The sequence below is a fragment of the Equus asinus genome, chromosome 9, assembly GCF_041296235.1.
Source record: "Equus asinus isolate D_3611 breed Donkey chromosome 9, EquAss-T2T_v2, whole genome shotgun sequence".
NCBI lineage: Eukaryota > Metazoa > Chordata > Mammalia > Perissodactyla > Equidae > Equus > Equus asinus.
Genome location: NC_091798.1, coordinates 29,819,523 through 29,829,870, shown reverse-complemented (window position 1 = coordinate 29,829,870; position 10,348 = coordinate 29,819,523). Strand labels below are relative to the sequence as shown.

The following is a 10,348-nucleotide window of genomic DNA, read 5'->3' as shown; positions in this document are numbered from 1 at the left end:
AATTGGTTTCAGAAAAAATGGATTTGTAGATAAACTTTGCCTGTCTCCTTTAAAATGACTTGTCTAATATCAGGATGACTTTCAAGCTATCATTTATCAACCACCATGCGGCACGCTCTGTGCTGAGTGCCTTCCGTGCATCATCTTATTTCAACCTCACCACTAAGCTCTGACATCAAGTACTAAAAAGGCCCAGCACAGAACGGATACAGAAAGATCAAAACAGTCAACAGCAAAAGTTTACATTTCTATGCACCTTGTTTCTAACTGCCACTGACCTCAAGTTGAGCTACCGAAGGACAAAGAAAACAGAAATCTAGAAATAAGCCTATAACAACATTTTGAAAATTGACCCGTTTTAATTTTTTTAAAAACAAAAAACAACACAACATCAAATTATTGTTACCATCTACAATTCAGTTATATCCAAACATTCTAAGACCAAAAACAGTGCCCCGCGCAGAAGCAGGGAATTGAATGGGACGCTGAAGACACGTGCAGGTGAGTGCTGAAGACCAGAGTCACAGCGGCAGGTCAGTCTTCCACTCAGATGCACGCCAAGGCTTTCTGTTTCACAGTTTGTTACAGTGTTTTACAGGAAGTTCTTTAAGATTTCATCCCAGACACCAGGTTTCTTCAATCATACACAGCTCCGTGACATGTTTCCATCCGATTGATAGGACTAAGAAGTAATTTTAATTTTTGTCTTTTTTTGGTAGCGCAGACGTACAACTATCAGCCAGATGCCTTTAGTAATAAACGAGGAAAGGAGAGGTAAGAAAAGGTCTGGGCTGTGCTGGGTGCTGGTTTCTCCTTGTCTTTCTGAGGGTGTGACTTCAGATGTGTTATATCACACTCATGCCACTACAATGATTAGGACTAGTAATCTTTTTTTAGATGATAAAAAGGAAAATACTCAATGGACATAAAAATGGTCAAAAGTTTTTTTTTACCGCAGGTCAATTTTTTTTTCCCCCCAAAAAAGATACAAAATGAACATATAATGGGGATGGTAACTCCGCTGGACATTCCAATTCACCCAGCTGCTTGTTCCCCATAGAGGTAAAGGGAACAGGCACTAAGTTTTATTAGTAACGTTATAGTAGTAAACAGATGTGTTAATGGCAGCTTATTTGAGGTCCATCAATCCTTTGAATACGTGTAGGAAAGCATGGCTGTCGTTCTGCCCACATCTGAACACATTCAGCTACCATGGAAACTACAAAGGAAGGAAAAATAGATTTATTCCAAGATTCATTTACTGGGATTTTTAAGCGCCCTTTCTTCTGCAGAGCCCCAGAGTGGTGATAATGTGCTAGGGGCTGCTGTGTTTCCCGGCATGAGCTCCCATCCTCTGAGGGTCCTGAGAAGGATAGTGGATTGGTCCTGGAGCCCTCATGAAAGGAGGGGGTGGTCCCATTGGGTGGAACATGTGTGGCCCAAAACCTGCAGATGGGAGAGGACAAATTTGTTAGGCCTGTAGTTCCCTTGACAACCTTTGAAACCTCTCAATCTTTCTGAAGTCAAAACCACCTACATAGAAATCAAATGGATGAGGGGCTTTAGAAAATGTCAGCTCACAAGACTTGATTAGGAATGTCGACCTTGGTTTTGGAAACCTTTCCTCAGACCAGGTTAAAAGAAAACTCCACAGACTCAAGGTATCTGCTAGGATGTCAACTGAGCCTCTGCTATCTACCAAACATGCCAATCCTACCAGACAAATTCGATCAGAATCTGAAAGGTGAGGAAGAAATCAGGCTGATGGCAGGACCCTGTCAACATTAACCTCAACGCTTTATACTAGAATGGAGGCTGTTCAGAAACCAGGACTTTTCTGCAGGGAGAATGGGAACTCTGCCACAGGACAACTGGCTGCTCGTGCTGACTGAACTGCTCACTGTCATCTGACATTCTGTAGGTGCCATACAGCGCTACACAAAGTGCCGGTCCTCGAACTGAGCCAAATGTAACTGAGCCTGAGCCAAAATGTAACTTAACGATGTGACCAAGCACACTGTTTTTCTGACAGTTTTTTTGTAACAAGACTGTCTTACTGAATTTATCTTCTGGCACCAGCTTCTTATCTTGTTGCAGACAGGTAATAAACGCATTGTGAAATGACACACGTCCACAGCTGACACCATAAGCCATGGTGCTCGGGCATCAATTAGGATTTAGTTTAGAACAGGGAACAACTGGTGACAGATCACTGCAATCCAGTAACTCCCTCTCTGACTATACACATACTCAGATCTTCAGAAAACTGGAGACCTTCCAGGAAAAAAACGAACCATCAGGAATCCTAACAAATCAGCTTTACATGCAGACTTCTATGGGGCAAACTCCAAGGATTTAGACAAGTTAGATGTGATGGTGAGGTGTGAAGACAAGACTTTCACAAAGACCGTCCCAGGCTAAGTCAGACCTATTTACTAAGAAGGAAGATGAACGTTACCTGGGGGTGGGGGTGGGGCAATACCAGGGGGCGGCGGCAGGGCAATGTTCACCACGGCTGGAGGACCACTTGGGGGGAGGTTGAAGTAGTTGGCAGAGGCTTCTTCCTCTGCTGCAGGAGGAGGAGGAAGAGCTGGAGAAGAGAAAATAGCCAACCTTTATAGGGGAAGACAACTGTGCAACACTGTTCCCTCCACCGTTAAATCCTGGGAGGTCCTGCTGGGAGAACAGAGCTGCTGCAGGAGCCAGAGGCCTGGGTCTCTTCTAACCTCGGAACATCAAGGCAGTCTATCTACTTGGTAGACAGAAAGTCTGCACTCACCTCCTGGCAGTCCTGGAACCGGCTCTAGCTTGATTCCAGAGTCTGTGGTTCCATCCTTCTCTTTTTCTTTTCCTCTGGCTGCTTGGGACCTGGGAGACACAGACACACACTACATCAGCACTTTGTCCCACCTTCCGTCACACCTCTGCTTCTCATGGTCCCAGGGGAGTTCCTTCGCTCCTTGCCTCCTCTTCAGCACACTCTTTTCCCATAAATGCCACAGTGCAGAGTGGCTAAGAGTAAAGGTTTTGAAGCCAGAAAGACCTGGGTTCAAAATCCGCCAGAGCTGTTGTGAGGACTAGAAGAGGCACACGTACGGTTTGGCACACGCTTACTCAGCACACAGGAAGCACTCCAGATGGGCTGCAGCCGCCATGAGCCAGCTCCTCCCCGACTCCAAGCAAGAAACACCTTCTGCCTTTGAACTTTCAGGGCATTTTACCTGTGTCTCTCTTGTGTCATCATCACTTTCAAACTTAAATTAGCTATTCTTCTCCACTAGACAATCAGCCTGGAGAGAACGGAATCTAGGTCTAATTCATTTGTAAACTCTCAAATCCACCCTTCATACCCCGGCAGTTATACTTGGTCTATAATAGCTGATCACAAAAATCATGACTCTTCAAAGGGGGAGATTACTACACCAAAACCCTGAATAAATTTCCAAAGCAGCATCCTCCCAACAGCCAAAGGCGTGAAGTGTAATATAGAGAATGAAAAATTCTTTTTAAAGGTCCTACTGATTTAAGCTATTCACCAAAAGCTTACCAGTCTCCAAATAATGAAACAGTTTCTCGAAAATCTCAATAAAGACATTTAAAAATAGTCTAATTTTCACCTTCCCCACTTCACGTTGAGCCTGCGGCCATTGACAATCAACTTATTAAAGGACTTCTCAGCCGCCACTTCTGCAGCCTGCCTCGTGGCAAACTGGATGAAAGCACACTGCTGTCTCTGCACCACGGTGATCGTCCGGATCTCTCCAAACTGGTAGAAATGATTTCTGAAGAGAGACAGGCAGAGGAAAACAAGAGTTAACAACACATGAACATTCTAGGAGACTGAAAATGGATTAACTCTTTCACTGATTCACTACAAGGCGGGCGGCCCCACGGTTACCTACCTAACTACCAACAGGTAGTTCCCCCAACAGCCTACCCTACTGGGGGTGCTGCATATCGAGGGCAAGAAAGATCATGAGTAAACAAAGGTTATCAAACATCTCAGGGTTTTTCTCATGGAGGAAAGGGGGCTCCAGTAGGTTCCTTAAGGGCCTAAACTCTAGATAAGGGGTTGGCAAACTACAGCCCCACTGGCCCATGAACCAAAAATGTTAAAAAAAAATTTTAAAGGTTGTAAAAAAGAAAAAGAGAAGGAGGAGGAGCGAAGAAAGTCTGTCAACCCCCGGGGACTGTCTAGCTCACTTAGACAGAGTTTAATGGAGAAAGGCTACCAAGGGCAGCTGATACACTTTTAGGAGTTTCTTCTCCACCGTCTCTCTTCGGAAGCAGTAATTTCCATCACTATCTGCCCAGATGTCTCACTCAGCCAAGCAAAATACAAGCTAAGAATAATCCAAACTTACCAAATACCAATCTCTTTAAAAAGCCAACCATTTAAACCGTAAGAGTTTTATAATTGCAAAGCTCTCCCTCTCTATATAATTAATCATATCTGGATATGTGCCATCTTCAAAACATCTGAATTGGCTATTAGATCAAATACAGTCTCGTGTAATTATTACCATATGCAAGGATGGAATAAGCACTGTAGATTAACATTACTACTCTGACACCATAAAAGACAATTTTCTAAAGATTCTAGTCAGCATGATACGTATTAACTGTAGAGTGGCTAAAGAAAAACGTGCCTTGTACAGAATTACCATGCTTGCCTGTGTTTTTGCCAAAAAATTATTCCAGGGCAGTTAAAAGCGAAAATATTTCATACAATTACATGCACAAACCTCAGGTCTGTCTCAGTGATGGTGTCACCCAGACCACCAACATACAGCGTGGTGATAGTCTTGTCCTCTGGTGGGTCCAGACGAGGCATGGTTGAAGCCCGCTTCAGAAGCTTATCTGCTACAGGGTCATTGATTCCATAATATCGGTCTTTAATGTTCTGATCAGCAAGGGGGTCATCTGGATCTGTAGGCTTCTCATGTCTATGGTTCAAGAAAGAACAATGCGTAAAGGTGAAACAAAGGAAAAAAATTTATAGGTATCACCCAATAGTAGCTACAAATACACACCCTGAAATGCCTTTGAACCAAAAACCCTGGCCATACCAAAACATAATTATCAAAATAGAGCTAATATCAAGTGATTTACTCTATCACACAAGGACTTGCCAGGCTTTTAGGAAAGCCATTTAAATGGCCATGTAGAGTGGCAAGTAGGGTTTCTGTATAAAGAAATGCTTTTGCCACGATCTACCCCAAAACAAATGGTAACCAAAACATGGCTATCCCTCTCCAGGTCAGTGGTTCTTAACATATCTGAGGTCTTGCATTCCACCGAGAGTCTGATGAAAGCTACGGACCTAGGCCTAGAAAAAGGCATAGATAATTTTGGTGGGAGTGGGATCAACCAACCCCCAGTTAAGAACCCCTAATCCAGACGCTTGGCAGTCTTGACTGAAACATACTCACAGCCCCTTAGAAGCCTGGCCTTAACTTGACTTCAACTACACACTGAGATTCAAGCCAGTCAGACCAAGACAGCAAAGACTTACAACTCAGGTAGAAACTTTTAGGGTCAACGTCCATGTTACATGGCACAGCAGTTTAGTTTCCCAAGGTTTAGTTATAAGTAAAAGTTCTATTATAAGTAAGAACAACAATTTGGGGCCAGCCCTGTGGCACAGTGGTTAGGGTCCAGCAGGCTCGCTTTGGCAATCCAGGTTTGCAGGTTCAGATCTCAGGCGCGGACCTACACCACTTGTCAGCCATGCTGTAGCAGTGACCCACATACAAAATAGAGGAAGACTGGCACAGACGTTAGCTCAGGGCTAATCTTCCTCAAGTAAAAAGAGGAAGATTGGCAACAGACGTTAGCTCAGAGCAAATCTTCCTCACCCCCCCAAAAAAACCCAAAAAAACAAGCTCTTCTAAATTTAATAGTCTTAAGTCATGAGGTATACCCCCCTAGTTGTATATATAAACTTTTAGATTTTAAAGTAGAAATAGTTTAAGCTTAAGCTAGCATCTCCCACTTCTTAGATAACTAATCATCTGAAGCAAATACTGAAAATGCAGCTCAGCTCTTGCCTGTACGGACACTCCTCTCCTCTCTTACATTCTCCTTTCACCCAGAAGGAGCAAATGTGGGGTCGATTCCTTTTGTAGTAGGGTGTTGTCCGGGCCAGTTTGAGCAGCATGTCACTGGTGGATGTGGCTTTCCCCAGCATGCCAACTGGCCGTGTTCCATCAGAGTTAGAAATCTACACAGGAATGACAAATTCAAAAGATAAATTATATAGACAGTATCCACTAGGATTCTTTTCTCAAATATAAAACTACATCAAGAGTGGCAGCATACCTCTCTCTCCATATTCTGTGTGTAGTACTCTTTGTTGACATCTGACTTTGGCATGTCATCTTTAAAAGACAACCCTGCATCACGAACCTGGATGGGCAGGCCTGGGACAAAGAAAAGGAGGAAAAAACTCAGATACACTTTAAAACATACCCATACTGAATATGCACAAGGAATACAGTATCATCCTTCTCTTCTCCACTTTATTTGCTACCAGAGGCTTTAGTATATTTTTATTCAAAATCTTTAGCACCACCAGGCAAATACCGCTACAGAGCATTCTAAGAAACTGTCCAAATTCCTGAGCTGTCACGAAATTTGATGAAATAATGTTTTAGAAAATCTTTCAGATAAACAAACTTTGGTTAGCATCATATTTGACCTGTAAATTAATAATGTATCTAGCTTTTATTATAACACAATTTATTTAAAATAAATGCAACAAGTAGTTTAGTTTTAGGCTGGTCCTACAGCTCCTCTGGATAGTCAGAGGCATATATGGGTCGCTGTATTCCAGAACACCTCCTTAACTAACATACAAATAATACTAAATAACATATGTCCAGAACTCTAATTAGTAGAGTAACTTTCTGAACTTAACACACACAAACTCATATTTTCCTTTTATTTTATTGTATAATAAAAATTCCTGCTGAAAAAGTATTTTTCTCATACACAAAAAATCACCGGCAGTTAAAAAAAAAAATCACTCTCCAAAGCAGATACTCTGAAACAGTAGTAACATATCAGTCCTAACAACAGTTGAGACAAAAACCTAAAGCACAATTAGCCTATGAACACTGGCAGGGATTGGGAAGCAAGCTTTGCATCCAGAAGGAAGCCCAAGGCAAAGAAATTACCTAACACGGGAATGATGCTTTTACCTCCCCTTGGCCACAGGGATGTACTTGAGGGAGGTTAAGGCCAGTTCTGATTAATTCCCAACTTTTCCTTAAGTTCCTACTATCGTTCAGGAGGACTCTAGAAGGGCCTAGTAAGGTTCTCCTCTTCCTGGGAAAAGCAGACCACAGCAGACATTCTAAAGTGGGGTCACAACCAGAGACAGTGTAAGAAATGAGAGACAAAAAAACGCCTTCAGCTCTACGGGACAAGGCAAACGTACCATACTCGAGGTCCAAGAGGCAAGTCTGACAGACATTCTTCAATTTACTGCAGGTCTGGCATACTTCTGTCTTCTTGAAACGCATGCGGACCCCAGGGCACCAGCGAAACACTGTGAACGGCCTGGCACAGATCTTTAACACCAAGTAAGAGCCAGAGAGTTAATGGTCCTGACCTGGACATCAATCCAGGAGACAATAACAATGGGGGACTCAAAGAAAGGATCTCTGAGTCTAGGGTTTAGAAGGGACCTTAGTAATCATCTAGTAAATGCCACCTGATGTTCAATCCCATCCACAACACCCTTCCGAAGCAGTTGCAAAAATTCACATACTACAGAAACAAAATACTCAAAGTTCTCTCCACCCTAGAGGTAACCACCATTAATAATTTGACCCTTAATCTTTTTTAGGGTGAGTGAGGAGTGTCACAGACTCCTTTGAGAATCTTATGGCAGCTGTGACCTTCCTCCTCAGCTAAAATGCTCATGTACATAGTCACACAACACTTGGTATAATATCTCAGGGAGTTCAAAGCCCATCCACAGACACCAGGTTAAAAACCCGTACATTAAAGGGCTCATTTTCTTACCTCCCACACTAAACAGTTAACAGCCAATGAGTATGGAAGTGACATATGAAAGTTGTACAGCACTGACTTTTACCAGAGGCCCTCAAACCCAGCAAGCTGAAGGCTACTTTGGTAGAGAAAAGGCAAATGAAATGAAATCATCACTCTTAAACAAGCACACTTACTTTGCATTCCTTCCCATACTTTTCTTTGGTCTGAAATAGAAAAAATAGAAAAGAACTGGAGTTACAGAAAGAAAAAGACTAGATGTCTGCTCCTTTCCTAAATGCAACCTCAAAAATGTGTCTGAAGCTCCCTGGCATCTTAAAGGAGCTGGGGAAACACCTTTTATTTGGCTGGGGGGGTGGGGGGGAGTGGGTGGCGTGTGGAGGGGTTATTTATTCCAAGCACCTACTATGAGTTATAATCTCTTGAGACTCTTATAGATCTAACGCCAGATAAGCATGTGTCTTCCCACAGCCACAACTCTCAGATTCACTTCTGGCTCCCAAGTTCCCTCCCAAGAACTGAAATTCCTAACAGTTTCTAAGGTCCCCACGTCAGGGAGGATGCAGCCATGGTCACCGCATTTTGCAAAGTTTAGTCAGAAGGTAACTACCACAGACTCATCCTGTGCTGATATCCTGCATGCAAATGTTCTGTTCCCAGAAGCTATTCAAACATCTTCATCTTATCAACATCAACACCTCTGAGACTGATCACAATACAGCTCTAACCCAATTATCAAATGTTAGCTGACACTAATTTTATCTTTATTTATAAGGATAAGGAGTGCCTTACACTAAAGACACACAAGGTGCAGCGGCCAAAAGGCATCTGATTGGGAGTCAGGAAACCTAGTTTCTAGTCCTGGTTATCCTCCTAACTGGCTGAGGTCCCTGGAGTCAGAATATCTGAATATAAATCCCAGCTCCACTCTTTATTCGATATATGAAAAAGATATACAGGCTCTTCGCTTCTAGTTAATACATCTACCCTCTAAGTAAATGCTCAACAATATTAGCTATTACTATGACTTCCACAACACAGGACTGTCGCTGAGTTCCAAAGTGAGAGGATAAGCATGACAGTCTTTGCAAATCGTCCTACGCTTTGGGTTTGCAAAGGAACATCAAGCAAAGGATGCAAAGGACAGTGTGCAAGGACCGTGACATTGACAGAACACGGACAACTCCTGCTTCACACGCGATCACTCACCATTCGGATATATGGGTTTTCTCCAAGACACGTCTGGCATAGAATGGGGAAGTCCTGGTGAAAATGGGAAATCTGGTTGAGGACCAGGCTCCGAAGAGCCTGCCACCTCAGCCACACTCGTGGGCACGGGGGCGGGGAGGCGAGGGGCGAGGGTGGAGAGCAGGGCAGGGACCCGAGGTCCAGCACGGGCCGGGGCGCGGGAGGGGGCGCTCTCTGCACTTCCGGCAGGAGGCGGGAGAAAAGGCCGGCTCGAATAGAGTGCGGGGGGCAGGGATGGAAAGGGTCTCGGACCTTGGCAAATCCCCTTCCCTCCAAACATGCGGGAGGGCCGCCCTCCAGCCTCCTGCTCCAGGCGAGCAAGGCCGCGGCGCTGGCTTCTCCCCGGAATTCCCTCGGTCGCGCCGCAGTCCCGGCCCTGCCCGCCCGCAGGAGGCGCGGTTTCGCCGCCTCGTCCCGTCCTCCTCCGGCCGGTACACTCACCGCATCCTCCCAGTTCTGCCTGTTGTAGGTGTTGGAGCCCAGAGAGGTCGCCATCTTGAGCGCGCCCGGGGGCAGCAGTAGCTTCCGAGTTGGAGAGAGGACCGCCACAATCCCGTGAGCCTCCGAGGCTGGCCCCGGCCGTCGACGTCCTATTTACGCGTCATGCGCGCCCTTGGGGGCGGAGCGTCGTGCGGCCTGACGTCGCCCGCTCGGAATTTCTTTGAATTGGAGTCGTGGTGTGTTAACACTCTAGTGCCTCCTTCGAGTTGTCTACTTGGGATGAAGAGCCATGAGTACAATTGATTTATTTAAAACTTGAGTGAAAGAATAAAGGAACAAGTAATGAATGAGGGGCTGGGATTAAGACAGCCCTAGCTCCCACTGAGCGCTTATTATGCCAAACGCTGGGCGAACGTCTTGCTGTGCCAGTCTTATTTAATTCTCACAAAAACCCCACTGTGGGATTGCCAGATTCAGCAAGCAAAAACACAGAACAGCTAGTTAAATGTGACTTTCAGATAAACAACGAACCATATGTTAGTATAAATATGTCCCAAAGATATTTACACTAAAAAATGACTCGTTTATCTGAAAGTCAAATTTAGCTGAATGTCCTATATTTTATCTGGCGACCGCTACA

At 44.4% G+C, this 10,348-nt stretch overlaps 1 protein-coding gene across 1 annotated transcript; it reads right to left on the bottom strand.

Moving 5' to 3' along the window:
• Positions 1–339: 339 nt before the first annotated feature.
• On the bottom strand, positions 340–9,893 carry RBM22 (RNA binding motif protein 22). Its single transcript, XM_014852648.3, has 11 exons — positions 9,709–9,893; positions 9,229–9,282; positions 8,196–8,225; positions 7,442–7,574; positions 6,322–6,422; positions 6,051–6,223; positions 4,746–4,946; positions 3,618–3,782; positions 2,780–2,868; positions 2,459–2,590; positions 340–1,446 (listed from the first exon to the last, which is right to left on the bottom strand). Exons 1-11 carry the CDS (start codon positions 9,760–9,762, stop codon positions 1,316–1,318), a joined length of 1,263 nt encoding a protein of 420 aa, XP_014708134.1. The 5' UTR covers positions 9,763–9,893; the 3' UTR covers positions 340–1,315.
• Between the last annotated feature and the right edge of the window lie 455 nt (positions 9,894–10,348).

Bases quoted from the DNA above. Each gene is read 5' to 3' on its own strand.
- RBM22 (XM_014852648.3), bottom strand. From the start codon at position 9,762: ATGGCGACCTCTCTGGGCTCCAACACCTACAACAGGCAGAACTGGGAG. The intron at 9,283-9,708 runs GTGAGTGTACCG...CATTTTCACCAG, and splicing joins GGCAGAACTGGGAGGATGCG to GACTTCCCCATTCTATGCCA. The intron at 7,575-8,195 runs GTAAGTGTGCTT...TTGGTGTTAAAG, and splicing joins AGTATGGGAAGGAATGCAAA to ATCTGTGCCAGGCCGTTCAC.